The sequence below is a fragment of the Sarcophilus harrisii genome, chromosome 2, assembly GCF_902635505.1.
Source record: "Sarcophilus harrisii chromosome 2, mSarHar1.11, whole genome shotgun sequence".
NCBI lineage: Eukaryota > Metazoa > Chordata > Mammalia > Dasyuromorphia > Dasyuridae > Sarcophilus > Sarcophilus harrisii.
This window is the reverse complement of record NC_045427.1, coordinates 146306565-146331586: the sequence shown is the minus strand read 5'-3', so window position 1 is coordinate 146331586 and position 25022 is coordinate 146306565. Positions and strand designations below refer to the sequence as shown.

Genomic DNA, 25022 nt, shown 5'->3' with positions numbered 1-25022 from the left:
AATTTTAAATTTTTAATAAATTTTAAATTTAAATTAAATTTAAATTTTAAAATAAATTTAAATAAAAAATTTTAATTTTAATTTAAAATTGTATTGACATCTTTAACTAAAGTAACTTTTAATTAATGTAATTTAATAGTTCTAGTAATTTTAAAACCCCACTAAACCTTTGGAACATCTTATCTTCCTTAATAAAAGCACACATTTTCACACATTTATGTAAATTGTAATGTACTTAGAAATTCTTTTGTTTGAACTACTTGATTACAGTCTGCATCAGGAGAGGAACTAAGTCTATAATCTAAACTTTGAAATAGTTAAAATGCCTAGCCTGACACTTTCTACAAAGTTTGTACTTTAAAAAATTTAGTTAATTGAATTTTCATAATGACTGATATGACAATTATAGTCCTCATTCTACAGGTAAGTAAATAGAAGCTTTGAAAGATTCAATGAGCTGTTCTATTTGACAACAAGACTCACAACCTAAAATTTCTGATTGAACCATGACCTTTCTACTACTATATTGTACTACACTCACACTACCTAAATTCCTAGTTATCAAAGTATTAGAGCCAATGCTTAGAAGGGAAAGTATTTAACTTATAGATTTTACACAACTCCTGACTCTTGTTCTAAAGAGGGAGGCCTATTTAAGGTCACTGGAAAAAATAATTATTGAACATATATTAAGTGAATATGAAAGAAATATACTGCTTGGCCCCTGCCCTCTAATAACTTACAATCAATTTGTAGTGACAATATATAATCATATAAATCAGTCAAAAATGCAAAATACCATATGAATGGTGTTTTAATACTTTACCATTTACATGCTGCAGGAATTGAAAGAGGAATATCAAAGGAATATCAATGTGGGGGCATTGTATAGCATTTATATCATTTTTCAGGAATTCAGGACACCTGAGTTTTAGACAAGTAACATAGCATCACAGAGTTTAATTTCATCATTTTAAAAATAAAGAGGGCTGATAGATTAAATTACTTCCAAAAGCTCTCCTACTTCTAAGATCCTATAATTATTCATTTAAGCTGGATCAGATGAAGCATGTTTTAGTTTGAAGCTATCTCAATGTTGATTTAAACTCACCCCTCCTACACACAAACACAATTTTCTATTAACATCCTTTTCTAAGTCCTATAATTGAATATTTTTGACATAAATGTGTATTACATATATAAATTTGAATAAACAAAATTATTAAATTGTTCACACTAATTTCAAGCAAATGAATGTACATTGAACCTATGGAGAATCAACTTACTGACACATGCCTCCTCAACATTTACTTGTCTGTAAAGGTTATATTCAAAATTGCACTAAATTTTTATTGTCTCATAATAACAAAATCTTTAAAAATATTACATTAAACTTTAAAATAAGATGAAAAGAAGTGAATAATAGGCTGTACTCTTGAGCTGAAAATGATAGTGACAGAAACTTAGTAAACATGGTTTCAAATCCAAGATTACAATTTATCTGCCAGAGTTTGAGTCAGAAATTATTCAAAGTGGAAATATTTTTTTGTCTACCAAATTCATAGGATTTTGGGGAGCAAGGACTTAGCGAGTAAAGGGCTTAGTCTGATACACAGAGAAGAGTTGTGTTCTTAGTTGTTGGTTTTGAACAAGACATAAGAAAAAAAAAATGACCAAATTTTAAAATGTGTTTTTATTTCAGTCCTTCCCCTTTCTGGACTCATGACCATGTCATACAGTTAAGCAAAGATCACAAATACAAAATAATACACTAGGCATGACTTGTAATCCCCTACCTTGCTAATGAAAACAGGGAATAGATTTCATTCTCTATATTACAGGAACTATTCTGCATCAATTTATAGGAGATTTTTTCAGATTTCAATTTCTCTTATTATTTCTTACTATGTAACAAGATATAATGTATAGCACATTGATATATCAATATGGTTAGCCACTAGCCAAATGATGGGCATCCAGTTTGTTAGCAGTGTTTTTCTGGCAGTGCCAAATATTTCTTTCACTTTTTTTTGACACTTGTTTCCAGAAACTCGTCCATATTTCTGTGAACAATGTGGGAAAACTTTCACTCAGCAAGGAGCTCTTAGACGCCATCAGCGCATTCACACAGGAGAAAAACCATATAAATGTCGGGCTTGTGAGAGAACTTTTACAGACATGTCGACATTGAGGAGGCACGTGTCGGTAAGTTGATTCTCCATAGTTAAAATATATATTCATTTGCTTGAAATTAGTGTAAACAGCTACTAATTTTATCTAAATTCACCCATTTGTTTTTCTTTATTTTTGGCCTTCTTAACTAAATATGAAGACAACAGAACTGGAATGATATGTGCTCTGGATTGTTTATGTCTTATAGAATTGTGCTCCTTTGCCACTTATGACGAATAGCATACATTTATTAAGTGGCCTCTATCAATGAAACAGAACAAAATTACTTCTCCACCTAGCAATCATATTTCATTAGGACATGCTGAATAATAGGGGTAACTGGCCTTACGATTCTGGAACAGCATTGTTTTCTGAGTATTATTTCTAAAGGGTTTTTAGATAATACGTGTAAAAAAATCAATTTTTTGTCTTCTGACAATTCTGGTTAAAGTGGAAGATGACATAAATCAAATAAAAAGTCTTATTACTGGGAAGTCAATAGACTTAGGTTACTCTACCAATCTTTCATATTTCCCTATTTGCAAAATGAAAGTATTTGAAGAAAATAAAATCCTGTCCCCTACATTCCACAACATTCCACACTGGAGAAAATGGAGAATATCTGTGCAAACATTTCTAAGTTACAGCCAATAGTTACAGTAAACTTAACAATAACCATGTAATTATTATTACGGGTATCCAATCTGTTTTATAGATGAATTTGATGTTTAGAAAGAGATTCAATGATATACCAATGAATATACAGCTAGTAAGCATTAGAAGGTTTAAATCACCAAGACCTTCCTGATTATATGCTGATCATTCTATCCCTTATTTCATGCTGCCTCCATGTATTTACAGTCTTAATTATCTTTTGCTGTTTATATTTTTATTAAACAATAGGTACATTTTGCTATGTAGCCTTAAGTATTTCATTGACTTGCACTTCAATGGTCCTCCCCTGGTATTATTAAGCATACAAAGAACACATAATAATTCTATTAGTCTAAAGCTAATTCTGGATTGATTATATAGAATATAATGGGTATTATATACACAAGTATGTCCTAAGTTTTTTTTAGTTTTTTTTTGTTTAGGAGCTGTGAGGTATATCATAAGTATAGAGGACTGAAACTTTGAATAGGTGTACTTGAATCTGAGAATGCAGAGCACTTATGGCTAATTACCTATTTGATGTGAGACAGTGGCTTTATTAGCATATATTTGGATAATGGCTCTCCTCACCTTTGGTGCTTGCTCAATGTTTGGTAGTAAGATAATTGTAGACAAGGATTGGGGGGTGGGGTGAGAGAAGTGAGAGGCACTTGGCAACAGGACAAGGAGAGAGATTGGTGACTCTAGAATCCAGAATAGATCTTTGGCAAGCCTCATGGCAGCTTGCCTGCCTCCTTCACTTCTACCCCTAAAGACCAAGGACTTTGATATATCCTGACTCTGGCTGACCCTGAAGCCCTCCAGGGAGCTAGCCCGTACTCTGCAAATTACTACAAATTACCAAATATTTCTGAATGCCTAGAAGGGGTTGGCAATATCAAAAATTATCATCATAACTTTATTAGGATAAGACCATGGAGATACTTTTTAAACTCTAAGAAGATATGGCAGAGATAGTATAGTTCAGTTTCATCATTTGGCAGATGATAAAATTGTAGCCAAGAAGAGTTAAATAATTTAACAAAGTCATAAGGCTAATATCAGATATAAGACTAGATTTCCTTACTTTCAGTCCAGTAAATTGTAATAAAACCTAATTTAAATTATTTTTAAAAATATTCTAAGTAAAAATTATGAAATTTTATTCAGATTGTAATCAACATTTTTCAAAACTTATCACTAGAGGCAATTGAAATGGGTATTATTAGCCCATGGGGTGTCAGCAGTAATAAATAGTAAATCAGTTTCAAAGCATGGATAGATTTTTAGTAGGCATTTTGATATTATGTCACTGCTAATTTAAAAAATCTATTACCATGATTTAGGATACTTATGATTTCTGCATACTGGTTTTTCTTAAAGAGCATTTTTAACCAATGCTCTTTTTTTTTTTTTTTCTCTCCCATTTCTGTTAGATCCATGATCGAAACGCACATTGGAGAAGTTTCCTGATAGATCTTACTACTAAAAAAGACCACAACTGGTCAAAAATTGAGACCTTATCAGATGTGTGTATGAGTGAGGAACCAACACCTGAAATTTGGTCAGTTGACCAAGGTAGACTATATAAACCAGAGAATGCAATTGTGAAAACTGCTAATGTTATATCCAGTAGTGTTACTACTAGTGCCAATAACCATTCCTTGGTATATATGTAAAAATAAAACCTGTCTTGATAAAGCTGTTTATATGTTACAATCACATAACATGATCAAGAATTTAAATCTTACTTCAACTATAGATGTTTCATTTTGATTATATAGCAAGCCATTTGATTTTTTTAGGAGTGATATATGACTCATCAGTAAAAATAAGTTTGTTTTAATAGGTTTCAGTTCTTGGAACTTTTATTCACATATTATAAATGCATTATGCCATTAGTAATCCTTTTATATTAAATTCTACATACCATTTATATAAACTATTACATTTATGTTTATACTTATATTAATCTAATTCTAGGGGACGCAATATGGTATTAGTTATACAGTGACTAATTTATTTGTATATATTTATAGAATAGTTTTTAGAAGCTTTCAGACTATAAAAATATGAAATATTCATGCAATGGTAGGATTTAGAGAGTTTTTTGAAATGAATAAAAATGGGAAGTGAAATTTTACCTTTTACTTGACTGATATTGATGTGGCTGTTTTATATTTTATAAACATCTTATTTGAATCTTTAAAATAAGCAAATAGTATGATGTGTAATAAGTCTCTTACAATGCAAACTAATGTTATATTATAGAAATTCATGAATTTGTAGTTTTATAAAAACTTACCAGCAGTTTAGGACATCACAAAAGAAAATACAATTTTAGTGTCACATTTGTATTTTACCATTTCTTTAACATAATCTGAATCATATATTAAGGTTTATCTAAATTCAACAAGGAAACTGCAGCTTAAAGCCTTGCCAAAGGTCATAGAACATTGAAACACTTACGTAATTTACAAACATTTAGATTGCCAATGGTGTTCATTTATTTTTATGAAATCATTCTGTTCTGATTGAATACCTGTTTTAGAGCTTTTGAAATGACTTTTTTCTCTTTACTGAGTAAGATATTTTTCTTTAAGGCTACAAGCCAGTAGAATTCTTTGAATACAGTAATGACTTCAGGACAGTATGACAGTAGCAAATGCCTTCATTTTTTAGCTAGGTGATAAATATTTCTTGAAGATGTACTGCTAACTGTCAAAGGAGCAGGCAAATGACAGTTATTGCTTATGTCTAGAGGAAAAGCTTGAAGCAAAATGAGTTTCATGCTTTTATATAGATAAGACTAATCCACTGCTTAACTTTAAACAATAACTTTTCTAAGCTGTTAGCTATGGTAATCAGCATTTAAAGCAAGTACCTAGGTAAGATGCAAAGCCACTGACAAAGTTTGTTGTTCAGTCATTTCAATCGTGTAATCGTGTCCGACTTCGTGACCTCGTTTGGGATTTCCTGGCGAAGATTCTGGAGTGATTTTCCATTTCCTTCTCCAGCTCATTTTACAGATGAGGAAACTGAGGTGAACCGGGTTAAGTGCCTTGCCCAGGGTCACACAGGCAGGAAGTGTCTGAGGCTGGATTTGAACTCAGGAAGGTGAGTCTTCCTGACTCTGTTACTCTATCCACCGCGCCACCTAGCGGCTTCTGTTGATAAAGATGTGGGCTTAAATTATAAATTTTTTTTCAATTAAAAAAAAAACTACTTATCTGAGTTATCACCAATTTAAATGCAATGACACCCTACAAGCACTGACCTAACAGCAGGTGATTAAATGAAAGCAGTGTGGAGTGCAGTGCTGATCTCAAAAGTTGCAAGGGCCCAAGATTTCAGTCCATTGCTAGAGGTCAGGACACTCTACCAATTTTTTCCCTTTGTATCCCAAGAACCTAGTGCAGCGCTTTGCACTTAACACTTGAACAAGGGTTAGAGTTTTCCCCTTACTTCACTCTAGGGTTCTATTTTCATGCCCCAGAGGCCTTTTAGTACTTTGCATTTACACTCCTGTGTACCTTTAACTTTTCCATTTCCTTTAAGATTCCCTTCCTATTAGGGAACAGTCTTCACATGCAGAGAGAAAGAAACCTTTAAGTAACTAAGGCTGGATTTGAACCTAGCATTCTCTCCACTTTTCCAAGACGGCTCACACTTACACTGTGGGTGCGGAATAACGATAGGATTACGTATTAAAAAGGAATCAATGCAGTGATATTTAAAGGACTTTGAGGAAGGTTATCAAATTAGGGAGCAGCCCGCACGAATGTTTGGAGTTTCGGCAGGGGCAGGGTTTGGTGACTGGGAGATTCTGGGCGCACAGACTAGAAGAGAGCGTTAGTCTGGAAGACAACTTTCTCTTTAGGCCTGAGCTGCTACCCAGTGACTAGCAGCTTTGCCCGGTGCAGCACAAACGAGGATTGAGGCTTTAAGACATTTAGTAAAATCTAGGGTTTGAGCATTTGAGAGCTGTCCCGGACCTAGACGAGGGGCTGCGCCCTCCTCCCCCGGGGTCGCCGCGGGGCCGAAGGAAAGGAAGCCCCTTGGACATCTTCTATTAACCGCATCCTGCACCTGCCACCTGGGCTGGCTGGAAGGGAGCTGTAACGGGAGCGCCCGCCGCGGAGGCAACTACTCGGACACCACCCAGAAAGCTTTTCGAGGTAGCAAAGTACAACCTAAACTAGTGGCTCTGCTAGGTACCCATGACGTAATGAAGCGCACGTCCGCCACGTGACCCGAGCGTGGTCGTGCCATATGACCCAAGATGGCGGTCCCGAAATCGCTGTGGTAGTTGCTGTGGGCGGGCGCCATAGGAAAAGACCTGGGAAAGCGCGCCCCCCAACCCCCTCCTCCCTGAGGGGAGCGGGGAGAGGCTGGGGCAACGGCCGGTGAGGGAGGGGCGCGTGCAGCGGAGCAGGAGGGTTGAGGAGGGAGGGAGCGCCCCAGCAGCCAATGAGCTGCGAGCCGAAGGGAGGCGAGCTGCCCGGGCGGCCGCCTCCTTCTGCCCCTTTGCCTTCTCCTCACATCCGTACTACCCGGACCTCGTCCAGGCGGATGTTCGGCGCCGGGTGAGTGTCCCGGCCCCGGCCTCTAGAGCAGCGTCCCAGCCGGTTCCGAGCTTCCCCCGTAGCCGTGGCTGCCCCTGGTCCTTCTTAGCCCGACTGTGTGGTGGAGGCGCCCCCGCGGGCCTAGGTGAAGGGGCGCGCGACTTGGGGCCCCGGGAGCCGGCGAGCGAAACCGCCGGGCGGGGGTGGGAGGGGCCCCAATCAGGACGCGCGGTCCCCAGTGAGGGCAAATTACCCGGGATTGGGGCAGTGCCCTCCCTCGCCCTGCTCGCGGCCACCCTATTCCGGTCAGTTTGGGCCGGGCAGCCCTTTGGCCCGTCCTTGGGCTTCATGCGGTCCGGGATCTGAGTCAGATGGTCGGCCCCCTTCTGTAGGGCAGGTGCAAAACCTGTCCTTAGGTAAGGGAGAAGAACTGCATGGTCTGCCGTCTTCCAACTTGTGAAATCAGAAGTCCCTTTCTCCCCTCGGTTTCTCTGCGAAAGGGATAGGAGACAAGTACATATGTGATAGATGGAGTTTTCTTTCTGAGGTTATAATGATCCTGTTAAAAACTCCGAAATCAGGTGGCCCAGCCAAATCTTAATTAGAAGGATTTCGTGGTTTGTTGTGTTTACATTAGGTCCACCGATTTTCATATCTAATATCAACAAATAACTTTTTGTGTGTGTGCCTGCTGTAAGGTGATGATACAAAGATAAGTAAGAGAGGTTCTTGCTCTCAAGGACCTTACAATCTTACTGCCACCCTCACAGTTGTGTGCATATGTGTATACATACATAAATAACAATAAAGTTTCTTAAGCTAAGTGACTTGAGTGAGGCTAATTATGGGGCAATCTGGGAATACATCTTTGAAGGTGTGAGATTTGAATTGGAATTGGAAAAATACTAACCCATGAAGAACTGAAAAAGAGTTAGAGGAGCATTCTACAAAGAGCAAAGAAATGTTATAGCATGTTAGGGGAGCTAGACACCGGTGGGCTGTTTATTAGGGAAGTAATGGAAGAGAAATATTGACATCAGATTTGAATTACTGAGTTATGGGTAATCATGAACAACAAGTTAAGAATTTTAATTCACTACTATTAAGAAAAAACCAGTGAAAGTTATAATAGGAACATTATTCTGATATTTTAAAATTGTAAGTAACTAGGAAAACAATTATAATTTCTTTAATAACTTGAAAGTAGAGAATAATTTGGGTAGAAGAAATATTATTTTCTTCAGGGTATTTGAAATACCTACCTGGAATTCAATTTCTGTTGATTCAAATAATTCAAATGATAAGTGTTGTAGATTAAAACATTTATTTCAGAAATTTATGCTATAATAGAGAAACACATCACATAAAGGGATGATAGAAAGCAGGGGTCAGGTGCAGGAATTTTGGTATGCTCTAAAGATGGCCAGGGGAATGAAGGTCTGGATCAAGATAAAACAGAAGCCCACCTATCAGAGCCTGCTATAGTTAAAATGTAGTTATAGTTCCAGGGGTGGGGATGAAGTGTTCATTGGGATTGAAGCCCATGGGAGTCATCTACACATTGAAATCCTTTAGATGAGCTTTTATAGAGAATAGATAAAAGAGTAGATGGGCTAATCAACCAGGCTTTAGAATTAGAGTTAAGGGAGCAGAAGGAATGACTAACCATTGAACTTTTTATATTCCCCATAAATTTAAAATAATACATTTAATTGTTTAGTATTTCAATGTCAATAGTTGATGCTATTTTTAACTAACTTTTTCTTTTCAAGCTGTTTTCAGAAAGAAAAAAGATGGAAAGTGGTGCAGTTCTACTACAGTCCAAATCATCACCAATTAATCTTTTGAATGAAATGCACCAATTACGTCTTCTTGGTCACTTGTGTGATGTGACTGTTAGTGTGGAATATCAAGGTGTACGAGAAGAATTTGTGGCTCATAAAGCTGTACTGGCAGCCACAAGCAAGTTTTTTAAGGAGATGTTCCTTAATGAATCGAACATGGATGGAACAAGGACAAATGTATATTTAAATGAAGTACAAGTTGTTGACTTTGCCTCTTTCCTTGAATTTGTCTATACTGCAAAGGTCCAGGTAGAAGAAGACCGTGTGCAGAGAATGTTGGAAATGGCTGAAAAACTTAAGTGTTTAGACTTATCTGAAACTTGTTTTCAGTTAAAGAAACAAATGTTAGAATCTGTACTTTTAGAGCTTCAGAACTTTTCAGAGTCTCAGGAGCCAGGAGAGAATAATAACTCTCAAACAAATGATGTTCTACTTGATTCTAAGGCTAGTATAATGGTAGAAGTCCCTAACACTGATAGTCTTTCTGATTCTTCAGATTACCCTGTCGAAAGAAATAGCAACGGTTTAATATCACAGACACCACTGAGAAAGTCAAAGGATAAAGTAGATAAGAAAAAAGAAGTTATGAAACCTCCCTATCCTAAAATTAGAAGAGCTAGTGGAAGGCTGGCTGGAAGGAAGGTATTTGTGGAAATCCCTAAGAAGAAGTATACAAGGAGACTCAGAGAACAGCAAAAAAGTGCTACAGATGATGTTGGGGAGAACAAATCCCCAGAAGACCAAAGCATACTGGATGTGGAAATGGTGATAGAGCCAGTGTCAAAAAATGTGGAGCCAAAGAATGAGGAAAATGATGCTGGCTTTGAGTTAGAGGAAGCTTTGAAAAAAGCTGAGGAAGAAGATGATAAGAAAAAGAGCAATTTTAAGTGTACCACTTGTGAAAAGGAGTTTCTCTATGAGAAGAGTTTCCTGAAACACATCAAACACAATCATGGCATTGCTGCTGAAATAATTTATCGCTGTGATACGTGCAGCCAGACATTTGCCAACCGCTGTAATTTGAAGAGTCATCAGCGTCATGTTCATAGCAGTGAGCGCCATTTCCCTTGTGAACTCTGTGGAAAAAAATTCAAGAGGAAAAAAGATGTTAAAAGGCATATTCTTCAGGTTCATGAAGGTGGCGGGGAGCGCCATCAGTGCCAGCAGTGTGGCAAAGGCTTGAGCTCCAAAACAGCTCTGAGGCTTCATGAACGAACTCACACAGGGGACAAACCATATGGGTGCACTGAGTGTGAAGCTAAGTTTTCTCAGCCTTCTGCCCTGAAAACACACATGAGGTATGAATAAACTTCACTGTACTTGTAGAAAAGGTTAGAGAATAGAGACTCACATAACACTTTGAGACTTTAGAAGGCAACATCCTTGTAAAGTGCATTCTTTTATTTTCAGATAGTGTTTTCATGCTTTAAACTATAATTTGGCCAGATGGTTTATTTTTTGTTTTGTTTTGGTTTTGCCTATGTAAATTAAGACCTTTTAAAGGCTGAAAGAATGGACTTCTTCTGGATTTGCGAATCTGGAATGGAATATCACCTAGAAATTGCAGGACTTATTTGTCATTTTTACAGGTTTAAAGCAGAATTTCTTAATGTAGGATCCATGAATTTTTAAAAAAAATTTTTGATATAATTACTTTTATTAGTAATCTTGTGTATTTTATGCATTTAAAAACATTATTATGAGAAATGGTCCATTGACTTAAGCCAACTTCCAAAGTGGTTCATGACAATATAAAGTTAAGAATTCCTGATCTAATTGGTTAAATTTAAACTCTGCTCTTATCTGACCTGAAGAATTTATCAGTATTGGCTGCAAGCTACAGTAGAGGGCTTGGATAGTTCTCAGAACACTTGTTTGTAATCCAACACTATATAACTAGAAGATCTGTGACTTAAGGGTTGCTTCCCCCTTGTTTTTCTAAGGTAGAGCTGAAATTTATTCTTCTATAATTATTAACAACAATAAAGTATGAAGAGGCTGCAATGAGATGCCTCATCCACCAGGGGGCGAGGCCCCCAGCCAGTATACCTGAAAACTTATAACATAATTCCACTTTTGAATTTTAAAATGAAGATTTATTACTTGCTTATTTATGCAAGCTCTTGTACTGGGAAGGGAAATGGGATAGGTTTTTCTTTTTTTAATATCTAGTTGAGTTTGTTAAAAGGCACTTAATAAATTATCATGGCAATTGCTTTAAGCATTTTTAAAAATAATCTGAAGTTTTCCTAATGCCTTATATCTGGAGGTGAATCGGTAACAATCAGAACTCTTGTAATTACCGGGGTCTCTACATCTGAGGTGAAAAGAATTGACTTAAAATGGATAGGATGGGGAATACCATACTCAGCCTTTTGGGTTAGGAAGGACTGTGGAGACAGAAGTATGATAGAGTTTCATCATGCATACATATTTGTTTAATAATATCAGGTTTATATGTTAAAGTCATTTCCCCATTTTTTTGATTGGTGGTGATAGCATATAAAAATGAGGCATTATCATAAATTTCTTAACAGTTGGAAAATATGTAACAGTTTATCCAAAAAAATGGTTCCTTAGAAAATGAGATGTGCTAGCTTATATTTTTTTCTTGAGAATTAAAAATTCTCAATTAAATTTAAAAAACTAACAGTTAAAAAAATTAAATGGTTCATTAGATACTTATGATTGATGATACTACAGAGGTTTTATTAATGAGTATAACTTGAGAGTGGCAGTTGTGCAGTTTATGAAAGTTTATTTAAATTAAAATTATATGAAGATGTGGTCTCTTTACAGATATCTTTTAAAATGAACCAGCAGATGTAAATGAAAGTTCAGAGTGATTATATTAGAGTCATGTTAGTTTTTGAGGGGTTTTTTTTGTGACGATGATAGCTGTATTTATTTTAAACTTTTCATTGGTCTGTTAAAGATGGTTTTCATCAAGATTAATTTATTTCAAGAAGATTAGGATGGGGGGCACTTTTCTTGGAGAGAGACAGGCCCCAAAAATTGAAGTTAAAAGCATTCTGAATTATACTGTTGTAATTTCAGAATTCATACTGGTGAAAAACCTTTTGTCTGTGATGAATGTGGTGCAAGATTCACTCAAAACCACATGCTGATATATCATAAAAGGTGTCATACAGGTAAGTATGCTGTTGTCATACCTATAAAAGAAAAAGTCACAGAATCGCTAATGCTAGAACTTTTTAAAAAGAAATTTAGAAATGTATAACATCCCTTAGTTTTACAGATGGCCAAAAGAGAACAAAATAATTAAATGAATTTCCTAAAACTTGAACTGATTTAAATGTATTTTAATGACAATAATAACTTTAAAAACAGGACTCATTTGATATATATGTTGGTTTGGTTTTATTTTGTTTTGGAATTTCATTTGGTTTGTGATATCTCTTCGGCTATAAAAATGAGATTCTTAGTTCGTTTTTTTTTTTTTTTTTAATGTATAGTTTAACTTTATTTTCAAATTCTGTGAAGTGTTTACCTAAACTTCCTTCTAGCCTGTCTTCCGTTCCCAATAAATTACCAAATATTTTAGTATTCTGAAGTTTTTGTGTTGGAATTTTTCTATCTTTTCCAGCTAGATTTTATTGGTAGGATAGAGAAATGAAAATGCTTATGTTTTTAAAATGTTTCTGTCTCTTTTTTTTGTTTGTTTTTGAGAGATGTGTGGAGGCTGTCCAGTTTAGCTCCTCAGTCCCTCTTCCTCAAGAATAAAAGAAAAATTCCTTCTTTCTTCCTTCTTCTCCATCTCAACTCTTCCCTCCTCTTCTTCCCTTCCTTCTTCCTTTTTCCCTTCTTCCCTTTATATCTAGAGATAGTGGATTAGATTCTCTGATGTCTACCTGCATTCCTCAAGGATAACAAATTTTCTTTGAGGCTAGAATACAACAGTGATTAGTATACCAGAACAGAATTCCTAAACTTAACTCATTACAAGCCAGCTAAATTTTTGAACTAAGTTCAGAGACAAAGAACCATGACTTAGGTAGTTATAGAACAAAATCAATTGATTTTAAGTAGGATCAGTTTAAAAATGACGTGGAATTAGTTTAATTTCTCTTGTCATTTTACTTTTCTTCTTTCTCAGTTGGATGATGTGAAATGGAATCTTAGGATTAAATTTTAATTCTCATTTCCCGAATTAGTAATAATTTTGGAGCATTTTTTCCAGTGTGACTTGATTTTTTGGATTACTTCCTTTGAAACTTATCCTTTGATCATTATCATTTGGAGAATAGCTTTTGTTTTTATAAATTTGAACCAATTACTTATATATCTTGGATCTGATACCTTTAGCAGAGAAATTAGCTGCAAATATATTTTCTCACTTAATATTTTTACGTGACAAAATAAATTTTATATAATCTAAAATTCCATTTTTATCTTATCACCTGTTTGGTCATAAATGTTTTCTTCTATCCACAGTTGTGAAAAATATTTTCTTTTTTCCTTTAATTTTCTTAAGATACCATCTTTTATGACAAAGTTATGTATATGTTTAAAACTTATCTTGATAAGCATTTGTTTTTCTAATGAGATATTTCAATTTTCCATTCTTTTAATTTTATTATTTCTTAGTATCTTATAAAGTCACCTTCCCCTTGCCCAATTCTAAATTTTAAGGAGTTATTTTCTTTGCTAAGTTTTAAGTTCTTTTTCAATTGGTTGACATTATTTTCTTGATTTTCTTGCATTACTTTTTTTTTCTTTTGATTTTTCTTAACCTCTCTTACTTGATTATCACCTTCCCCTTGCCCAATTCTAAATTTTAAGGAGTTATTTTCTTTGGTAAGTTTTAAGTTCTTTTTCAATTGGTTGACATTATTTTCTTGATTTTCTTGCATTACTTTTTTTTTCTTTTGATTTTTTCTTAACCTCTCTTACTTGATTATAAAAGTCGTTTTTGAGTTCTTCCAAGAATGCTTTTTTGGGTGTATGACCATCTTACATTTTTCTTTGTAGCATCCGAAGTAATTATTTTTTACTTCATTATATTCTGAGCTTGGACCCTGTTCTTTATCACCGTAGTTATCTATGATTGGGCTCTCTCTTTTGCTTACTCATTATTTTTGGCGGCTTATTTCTTGGCTTATAATTTTATTTCCAAATCAGCCTCTAGACCCAAGGTGTGGGGAAATAATTTCTCAGGCTTCAGGTTTTTCATGCTCTAGTTTTCTGAACTCTATTTGGGCTCCTGATATCAGATACTCCTTTTTAGCTGTGATCAGGGTCCCCAGCAACACTGTCACTCTAAATGCTATTGCTTCCCCTGGTCTCTTCAAGAGCTGCAAACTGCAACTCATGCCTTTGCCCTGGAAGTAGGAACTCTACTCTCTTGAAAATAACCACAGAGAAGAGAGTCCTTCACCCTCTGCCATCACATTCACCATTGTGTTCTCACTCTTCTTTGCCCATAGCTACAGCTTGGTTCCACCTCTGATCACCACACCTGATCTCCAATGCTAGTTTAGGCCCTTTGTTCTTTTCTTAGTCAATTGTCTGACTCCTACACTGTGAGGCAAAAATTCCTGAAGCTGAGACCTGCCACCCACATATCCTCTCCCCTGTCCTCCTCCTCTGCCCTTGTTATTTGGTGGTAGGGATATATCTGTACTTCATTCAGGGAAGACCCCTACTCCAGGAGATCAGGTTTTTCCTAATTTCCTTTCAATTTGTCTTAGACTAGAAGCTGCTTTACCTCAACTTTTAATTGTTTCTGCCACTGCTCTAAAATTCCCTTTAAGGCATTATTTTAAATTATTTGTAGGGAATTTGGGAGACTCAAATAAATACCTATGTTATTCTGTCATCTTTCCAGAATCTTTTTTTTTTTTTTAATAACTCTTTTATTCAAGGGAATACATAAAAAAGTTAAAAAACTAAAACTATCTAAAGCAGTACTTCTACTTCTGGTGCAGGAGTGCTTAATCCGAGGTCTATGAACTTTTTTTTTCTGTAATACTTGATAATTGAATTTCAAGATCATTAGTTTCCTTTTTTATTTGATATATTTTATTTCTTTTAAAACTTTTGGAGAAGCCATAAAAATTCAGACTGCTAAGGGAGTCCATGACAAAAAGTCTCTTAACCTGTAGAATTTTGAGTAGGTATGAAAATTTTTACACTCTAGCCTTACCATGTGCCTTACCATGTATCAGCTCATTTACTTATAATTGTTATTATTGAATTGGTATAGGTTATTGGCAGTGATGATTTACCAATAGACATGTTGATATTGATACCATTTGTTTCTGTTGCTACTTTATATAAGTTTTTGTTTAAATTTGTTTTATGTTTCATTTAGGGGAAAGACCTTTTATGTGTGAAACATGTGGCAAAAGTTTTGCTTCTAAGGAGTATTTGAAACATCATAATCGGATTCACACAGGATCCAAACCCTTTAAATGTGAAGTTTGCTTCAGAACATTTGCACAGAGGAATTCACTTTACCAGCATATTAAAGTCCATACAGGTATGACTTGAACTAGTATGGAGAAGGCACTCATTTTGCAAGCAAAGTATCCTCAGTTTACAAATAGGTTACATCCCAAAATGTGTGCGAAAATCTTTTTTTGTGTGTATGCCTTAGAACAGGGGTTATCAAACTTTTTAAATAGGGGTTGAAAGTTCACTTTCCGACTCAGACTGTTGGAGGGCCGGACTATTAGTAAAAACAAAAACTTTGTTTTGTGGGCCTTTAAATAAAGAAACTTCATAGCCCTGGGTGAGGGGGATAATCGTCCTCAGCTGCTGCATCTGGCCCGTGGGCCGTAGTTTGAGGACCCCTGCCTTAGAACATTTTGTCCCACAGACAACAGTGTTCTTTTTTGTGTTGTGGTTCTCGGGCGCAGCCACTCTAAATGAGCTCCAGGTGAGTAAGCACACTTCTTTTCTTTCCCCCTCAATAGGAGCAGACATGACTTATTCTTTAGTCCTTTTTAGAATTAGTCTAAGGATCAGTCTAAGATTGTGGGAGGATGAGGAATGTGAAGTCCTCAAAGATTTTCCTTTCCTTTTTTGTTCCATTGGTGCTACTTCTCCTGCATTGTCACTAGAGTTTGAATCAGCATTTTGTTTTAACCTATGCAGAGTTGGAAAATGGTACCTCTTGGGTTTTACTGCCTCAACAAAGGTTTTGATCCTTTACTATTTCAAAACAATTTGATTTATTACTAAATAAGTAACTGTGCATGAAGAGTGGAATTTTCTGGGGACGGTGGTGGGATTTGGGATACTAGAGCCAAAACTTCATCATCATCATTGCCATAACCAGGCTTATCAGTCATACTGAATGTTTAAAAATCATGTTTATGTGAGTTTTCAGCTAATAGAATAGCCTGTCTTATTTGTAACCTGAAAAAAATACTGTACTGTTTCAGTAGGAATATTGATTATGATTTTGGTTCAAACCAATGACTTCATCAGTCTAAAGAACTCCCAGTGTGGAAACTCTCTCCACCAATACAGATCAGCAACTTATTGGAAACTGAAAGCTTTCAAGGGTTGCTTGGGGGCATTGAGAGGTTGTGGTTGTGTTCATACTCAGTTAAGATGTCTCAGAGACAGGACTTTAACCTTTGTCTTCCTGACTCCACAGTTGACTCTGTTCACATAGGGTGTTAAAGTGTCATTTTTTTTTTTTTTTTTTCATTTAATGTTTCCTGGCTGCTAGTGTGGCTAGATGGAAATAGAAGAGTCAGTCAGAATAGCAGCTAATTAAACCTGGAAATAGGAAATTAAGCATTATTTTTTTTTCTAGTTATCATGATGAAAGATTGTGCTCTTATGTGTTTAAAGTTACTTTTTGTTTTTGCTTTTGTTTTTTTTTTTTTTGGCTGAGACAATTGGGGTTAAGTGACTTGCCCAGGGTCACAAGCTAGTAAGTGTTAAGTGTCTTAAGACCGGTCCTCCTGACTTCAGGACTGAGGCTCTAACCACTGCACCATCTAGCTGCCAGTGTTTGAAGTTTTTACCAAGTATCAAAATAATGAGATTTTGACAAGAAAATGTTAAAGTTATAATTTATGTTAAATTATAGACAAGAAAATGTTAAAGTTATAATTTATGTTAAAATTATAGGCATATCCATCTGTCATCTGCCTTTCTGTCCTTCTGTCCATCCATCTATCTAGGGTTATGAACCTGTGATTGTACCAGGCAACACCCTGATGAATAACTTCTTCTACCAGTGTAGGTTGGCACAAAATCTTTGAGTGTTGCCTAGAAATCTGAAAAGTTTGAATTCCCCAGAGTCACACAATTAATATGGGTGGGGAAGAAAGGGACAATTTAAATGAAAAAAAAAATATGTATCAAATAACTTTTTTTTTCCCTAAATATGTAAATTTATTCATGGTATAGGGAGAGAAGAACTAGTCTTGGACCTTCTTCCTGCAAACCCTAACAGTGATTTGGTTGGTAGAGCTAATGTTACCTGCAGGTATGCCATCTTATGGTGTCTGTGGCCCTGGTTCAAGCTGTTTGGTATAATTTTATTTAGAAATTGGAATAGGTCAAAAACCTGTTTTTATTCAGTGTCCCTTCTGGAATCCCATATACTCTTTCATTCTGTTCATCCTCCTTCCCTGTGTTGTGTTGGCTCTGGATTTAGAAAATAACTTCCATACTAGGAATTAAGTGTAAACTTCTCTCCTTCTCCCACCATGAACTGGAATTCAGGCTTTCTAAAGTCTACCCTGGACCAACAAAGTACCTGACCAAGATGGCTTGGACCCCAGGACTTGGGCCTTGGTGTAACTGAGCAGGCCAACACCAACAGGTCCCTCTCACTTGCCCTTTCTCTTCCTAATGGTGTTCTAGAAAACAGCATAGTTAAGAGAATGCTTATGAAATGGTGGCTGTATTTGGCAGCAGAAACTTCACCAATAAGTAGTATTTCTTTTTTTCAGGTGAACGTCCATATTGTTGTGATCAGTGTGGTAAGCAGTTCACACAGCTTAATGCCTTGCAGCGTCATCATCGAATCCACACAGGAGAGAAGCCATTTATGTGCAATGCATGTGGGCGCACCTTCACTGACAAGTCCACTCTCCGGCGGCACACTTCTGTAAGGGGGAATCCATGATTTACATGTTCTCTTTCATGTGTTCTCTTCCCCTCTGATCTGTATTTTTTACAGTTCAGTGAGCCAGTGCATTAGAATTATAAGTAAAGTCAGATAATTTTGTTAGGTACCAGGCAGTCTTTTTTCAGTTCTTTTATTTTTCTGAGAATAATAATAGTAATGTGATAATTGCAAGCCCAGAAATTGGTCTAGTGTAAACTCCACTCCTGAAAAGAAATCACTTTGGAAGAAGAAAAAATATAAATACACACATATACATTTATATATGTATATGTGTATGCTCAGGGAAATTACATAAAAGCACCACATGAAAATGTTGGCCTATTTGAACTCTTTCTAAAATTACATAAATGAGCTATGGCACTGGGGCAATTTAGAAATTTATTTTTTACAGTTAAGTGAGCCAGTACATTAGAAATATAGTAAAGTCAGATAGTTTTGTTAGTCACCAGACAGTCTTTTTAAGTTCTTTTATTTTTATGAGAGGAATAATAGTGGTGTGATAATTTGCAAGGGCAGGAATTGGTCCAGTATAAACTCCACCCCTGAAAAGAAATCACTTTGAAAGAAAAAATATATAAATATGTGTGTGTGTGTGTGTGTGTGTGTGTGTGTGTGTGTGTGTGTATGCTCAGAGAAATTACATAAAAGCACCACATAAAAATATTGGCCTATTTGAACTCTTTGTTTTTCTAGATTGCACTGGGGCAATTTAGAATAGTGAACATCAGAAATGGAGGGTGAAAATATGAGAAGTATTTAAAATCTTAAAACATTTAACACAAAAACAAGTTACTGACTTTAAATAGTTTTTAAGTTGCAATTTATATTGAATGCAATTTTATGTAATGTATTACAGTTGTTAGATTCCGCTGCATTTGTATTTCAAATGAGAACCTTTTAACAACTAGCAAAATAGATCCTTTGAAATTTTCTTAATTCTGTTTTCTATTTTGATTAGTGTTCTACCTCAGCAACAGTATGTTCAGATTAAATATAACAATTATTTCTCATCAAGCCAAGGGAATGCTAATATCATGAGCTTTTGTAAAGAAGTATCATGCCAGTTGTCTCTCTTATGCCCTCCACATGTGATAGCAATGAAATAAACAGATGGTACTCTTTCTCCTTTCCCCTCTCCTGCTCTCCAAATCCCTTCAGCAATTCTATGCCATTTATTATTCTATTCATCTATTATCACCATGTTATGTTGGCTGTAAGTTTGGAAGGTATTTTCATTCTGGGATTTAAGCATAACTTCTTACATCTCCTCCATCTTGAACAGGAATTCAGAGTTTCTGAAGTCTAATCTGAACTAAAAGCTTTCTAAGATTACTTGAACAGAACGTTAGAGGATGCCCACATAGATAGGTCACTCTCATCCTCCCTTTCTCCCTTATATTACCTCTTGCCACTTATCACTTCTTTGTGTGCTCTATGATATTGAATTACATTTCTCTCCCTCTCCAGCTTTTAATAGCAGCTTCAGGACCTATAGGTAGAAAAAAAAGAACTAGAGCTTCTTTGAGTAAGAGTATTCCATAGGTTTCCTCCCATCATCTTTCCCTAACTTTTTTTCTTCAAGCTTTAAAAATATAATGATGTTTATAGGTTGACATGATCTTTTAAATTTATACTTATGGTTCTTGGCTTATATTTTAGTGTAATTTCATTTAAATTTCCCCTCTCTGCTCCCCTTTTTCTTAAGACAGATGAATTTGGATAATTGATTCATTTCAGTTCCCACATGCCCAAGCAAGTTAACCATTTTCTTTTCAAGGATTCTTAAGCATTTTCCAATTATCTTAGTACTAGATCCAGTTTTGTAGAGATAAAGCCTAAAGTACATAGAAACCCAGTTTAAGCAGAAGATATACTACTAATTTGAATCTAGAGTCCTTGAATCATTTAATGATATTTGTCTTTTCTTTGTAGATACATGATAAGAATACACCGTGGAAATCTTTCCTTGTTATTGTAGAAGGTTCACCCAAGAATGAAGATAGCCATAAAACTGAACAAATGGATGAAGACTATCCGTCACCCAAAATATCTGAAAAGCTGCTCTCATTTGCAGAAAATGGCCACTTTCAAAATTTGACTGCAGTCCAAGGAGCTCTGACTGCTTTACATGAAAACAGTCCTACAGATTTAGACTGTAAATCAGATGATCCTGTAGTCCCCCAGGAAGCCCTCATAGCTACCACATTAAGTGATCTTACAGTACTTCATACGCAGACTGACTCAATTCAACCATCACTTCATGCTTTGTCAAACATAGAATGATTGCCTCAAGTGTTTGCTGAGAAAATCCAATATAGGAGAGACTTCTTTGAATACACATTGCCTGTGCTCAGAACCATGCCAGTAGCATAGACGTAAAATTTCCAGTGGGCACAAAAGAAAAAATGGGCTTTTATGAATGATATCCTCAGATTTTCCTGAAATCCATGGTACTTGCACATCTTTAGCAAAACGTTTTTAAAAATCTCAGTTTCCAGACCCTGATCTGCATGATGTTGTTGACTACACTTTCCTCAACAATTAGAATTCTACTTTGAGTAGATTTGTTGTTTTTATTGTAAGGCTTGATTCTTATTTTTTAAAAACATTCAGATAATTTCTTTTGAACTTAGTTTTTTACCCATTATCAATTCACTCTCTTACTTTCTTGTGAATATATCCTATGATATCTTCTCATTGCCTCAATCCACACCAGCCTTCTGTAAAATTGTATTTATGTGATAATCTTAGGATATTTTTCCAGTTGAGTTGATTCCTTAATGAAATAATGTTGGGACCATATTTTGCCAAGTGTCTTCCCTGATTAATCAAGCCAAGTAATTGAAGCTTTAGGATCATTGTATTGAGACCCTTTTTCATATTGAAAAAGTTTATTATTAAGCTCATTTTTAGTATCACTTAGGCACAAAAAAGGACCAATTAGGAATTTTTAATCATCAATCCAATAATAATCTCTTCACTGGCTCTACAAATAAGATCACACACATCTTGGTCATTTCTGAAATTCCAAGCCTAATTGTTACCAAAGAATCCAGCAGTAGTTCAGTTTTTGTGATAAGGTGCTAAAAGATTATGCAAGAATTTGAGAATTTGTTGATGGGTGGGTGCAGCAGCTTTATTCCTCTGGCAAAATGTAGTGTTTGTGTAAATATTTGGAGTTCATTGTAGTAGCTTTGGCTACTACTAAATTTTCCCACCTTCTGATTTATTGCTACTTTTGGATAGAGGCGTAATTATCTAGACTTTATTATTTAAAATCAGAATTTTCTTATGACAAGCACATATTATAGAATTCCAAATATATGTTTACTTGAGATGTTCTAAATGGTCACAAATCTAAATTTTTAGTAGGTCACAACTCCAAATTTTTAGTACTAGGTTGTATTTTGATAATTAAAAGATTTCAGCAGGTATTTAAAATTCCCTTGTATAATTATATTCATTGAACTTTAAAGAATAATGCTTGTTTTTATCTTGTGGTGCCCCTTGAAAAGTCTCTTTTGTGGCACATGCTGCTGGTATTCTTTTAACAAAACAAACATGTACTTTTGCCAAATTTGAGCTCTGATGGAAGTTCGTTTTTTGAATTTGCTATATTTTGGTGAAAAGCTTTGGTTCAAATATGGTCCTTAGCGAAAATCCATATGTTCATGTCAAATATTTTAACCTATCACTTGTGTTTCCTCTAAATTTTATTTTGCTAAATTTTCTATGAACAAAAATTGTGTGGGGTAGATTGTATTTTGTTTTCAAGAAATCACTGGAAAGTGCTTTATGAAAGGTTTCTCTGGAAAAAAAAAAAGGCTGTTTTCTCTTGGGCAGTAATTTGACCATTTCTTATAGTAGTTCACACATTTAACCTATTTTTAGTAAAATAATCACAGTGACTAGTTTCACCATTACAACTACACTTTTAAAAATTGCATTCTAGCTGTATCCAGAGTAAAAAATTGGTTTCAGCTTTTTTAAAAACTTTTATTTTGGAGAGAGGAAAAACCTATATTTAACCTGCTTTTTCTTGGAAAAAAACAGTCCCTCAGAATTTGGATGCTAGATTTTTATTTAATGCTTAGTTTGATGGTCTTAAATTTTTGTAACTTTTCAAGGAACAATAAAATTTTATCTGTTCAATCTTTTGATGAATGTTTACTTTAAGTTCACTATGCTATAACTATTAAGTTCTTTATATCCAATATTTTAATGAAATCTAGACTCAGATAAAACCTGAGTAGTTATTGTGACTAAAGCACAATCAGCTATCTTTAATTGTGTAAACAATTTATAAAATCAATGGTATGTAAACTATTTTGTGGTATACTGTTGAAATTAAAATACTTTTAAAATATATATTTAAAATGTTAAATTAGTGGTTTTTTAAATAACTTGATTCCTCATCTGTATAAATTGTTAATCTATTTCAATACTGATAATCACAGTATTGTCAGAGAACTTTTTGAAACTCATGTAGAAATTACATTTTATGATAGTACATTATCTAATATTGAGTCCTATAGAATCTTGGTTAATGTAACTATCATAAGTTTGGAAAATGCCAAATTTGTAGAATGAAACTTCACCCTATCAGTATTGATATTGCTGTTTGAAACATTACTGAAGTTTGTGGGAGTTGTATATAAAAAAACAGCAAGAGTGCTATATCTATAACAAATTCGTACAGTGAGTTTTCCACTGTTCTATAGGATGTAGTTGAGAGCTGAGGAATCTTTAATGTTCTATGGGAATCTCAAACTCAACATTTCCAAAACTGATGTTATCAGTTTGTTTCACCTCCAACATTATTTCATCAGGGTACTACCCACCATCTTCCACTTACCCAAGTTCAAAACATTGATACAATTATCAGATGTGATGAGGGAAGAAAAGAGTTGTCAACTTCCCTCAATTTTCACATTTTTTGCATCCTTTCCCTTTTATGCTACTATTCATCTGGAGTACTCTCAATCTCTGCATTCTGTAGTTCTTTCCCTTCATGAATCCTAGCAAGATAACTACCTGTGTTGATTTTAGAAGGTTTAGTTTGTCAATTATAGGGAAGAGAGCCTAATGACTAAATTATTTTTAGGACCTTTATTTAGAGAGAAATTTTAAGTAACCAACCAAAAGTTCATGGGCATAATTTTAGGATGGCCTTTGAGACTGTCATAGGAAGAATGATCCTGAAGAAACAGGATGAAACAGTAAGGGCATTAGTTATATTCAAGTATCAGAAAAAGCTATAATTCGAAGGATTAGATCAATTGGACCTATCCAAAAAGGATTCTGGGCTTCCATGAGAGAGGTAATAGATATTCCCCCTCATTAGTTTTCAAGCAAAAGCTGTCTGGATATGTTGCTTGTTAAGGTATGGGTTGGGCCAAATGGCCCTTAGCAGCTAGATGGCAGTGAACAGATTGCTGAGCAATCAAGTCAGAAATAATGGAGTTCAACATTTATTTAGCAGTATGACCGAGCAATTCATCTAACCCTATTTATCTTATTCCTCACCTGTAAAATGACCTGGAAATGGCAAAACATTCTGGTTTCTTTGCCAAGAAAACCCCAAATGAGGTTACACAGAGTCAGAACTAAAACTTTTCCAACTATGATCTTGAAAATATACAGAATTCCAAACTCCTTTATAACATACTCCCATAGAAAAAGAGAAGCCAGGAATAAGCATTTAAATAAACACTTAGCAAGTACCTCACTTCATCTTCACAGCCACATTAGTAGAAACTGAAGCAGGAAGAGTGCCTTACCCAGGGTCACAAGCGTATTTGGGGTAAGATTTGAATTCAGGTCTTCCTGATTCCAGGCCTAGTGCTTTGTCCACTGTGCCATTTAGCTGCCATGTAAATGACAAAGTATTTTGTTACATTCCACTGAATTAGCACTAGAAGCAGTAGGTACATCAATTGATGCATTTTCTGGACACTTGAAAACAAATTAGTTATTTCTCTTTACTTTATGAATACTTTTCTATATTTGTTATTAACATTCCTTAATATTTTAAAGACTTCAAATAAAATGTGCTTCTACCTATGAGGACTAGATACATCAAATTGTGCCTGTGCTTAAGTGCTTTAAACTTTTGTTGTAAAAAAGAACTAATTCTACATTTATTTTTATTGGTTATACTGCTTATAATAATCTTTTTCACTTACAGTATCAGAAGAATTGATCAAATGTTTAGAGAGCCTTATAAAAAATGTGTTTTCGGAGAAAAATAAAATTTTATTTTTGCATGTAGTTTTTTGCCATTTTAATGATTTTAATTTTTATGATTTTTCAAATTTTCAGAATTTATACTTTGGTTATCATAAAAATATAGCTTTGCTTATTATATCATTGCTGAGAAAATGTTCAAGATACTCTCTGATAAATAGATTTTGGATCCAATAAGATTCCATCCAATTCATCTGTTAGTAAATTTGCAGATAGTGATTTAGATGTAGTAAATGTTATTAAAAAGTATTCCTCATCTGATTTCAGCAATGATAAATCCATCAGTGAAGTTACTTTTTTAAATGACAATGTAGAAGGTAATGAACAATTTGGTTCTCAGGATCTGGGGGTGGGGTCATATTTGTTCAACAAAACTGCCATGTAATCAATTTGTAGAAATGAGGTTTCTTCACTTTGACCTGA

At 35.0% G+C, this 25022-nt stretch overlaps 2 protein-coding genes across 11 annotated transcripts in view; both read left to right on the top strand.

The window, feature by feature from the left end:
• Positions 1-5565, top strand: part of LOC100915468 (GDNF-inducible zinc finger protein 1) — a 35481-nt gene extending 29916 nt beyond the window's left edge. For 6 of the 7 annotated variants that reach the window (XM_031951022.1, XM_031951020.1, XM_031951018.1 and 3 more), the window contains 2 exons: positions 2048-2205; positions 4263-5565. In XM_031951022.1, coding sequence (XP_031806882.1) covers positions 2048-2205; positions 4263-4505 — 401 coding nt within the window. In that variant the 3' untranslated portion in view covers positions 4506-5565. The remainder of the gene's footprint in view (positions 1-2047; positions 2206-4262) is intronic. The other variant, XM_031951023.1, reaches the window with a different exon arrangement.
• Positions 5566-5649: 84 nt separating this feature from the next.
• LOC100914167 (GDNF-inducible zinc finger protein 1) lies at positions 5650-22721 on the top strand. 4 transcript variants are annotated; one of them, XM_031951026.1, is made up of 6 exons: positions 5650-5943; positions 9164-10533; positions 12293-12387; positions 15570-15737; positions 18175-18332; positions 20286-22721. In XM_031951026.1, the coding sequence occupies exons 2-6, from the start codon at positions 9185-9187 to the stop codon at positions 20634-20636; spliced, it is 2121 nt and encodes a 706-aa protein (XP_031806886.1). In that variant the 5' UTR covers positions 5650-5943; positions 9164-9184; the 3' UTR covers positions 20637-22721. The 4 variants fall into 4 exon arrangements, with proteins under 4 accessions (XP_031806886.1, XP_031806885.1, XP_031806887.1 ...); XM_031951025.1 differs by lacking the exon at positions 5650-5943 and adding an exon at positions 7069-7232; XM_031951027.1 differs by lacking the exon at positions 5650-5943 and adding an exon at positions 7252-7412 and having other exon boundaries at positions 9174-10533.
• Positions 22722-25022: the final 2301 nt, after the last annotated feature.

Bases quoted from the DNA above. Each gene is read 5' to 3' on its own strand.
- LOC100914167 (XM_031951026.1), top strand. From the start codon at position 9,185: ATGGAAAGTGGTGCAGTTCTACTACAGTCCAAATCATCACCAATTAAT. The intron at 12,388-15,569 runs GTAAGTATGCTG...TGTTTCATTTAG, and splicing joins TCATAAAAGGTGTCATACAG to GGGAAAGACCTTTTATGTGT. The intron at 18,333-20,285 runs GTAAGGGGGAAT...TTTTCTTTGTAG, and splicing joins CTCTCCGGCGGCACACTTCT to ATACATGATAAGAATACACC.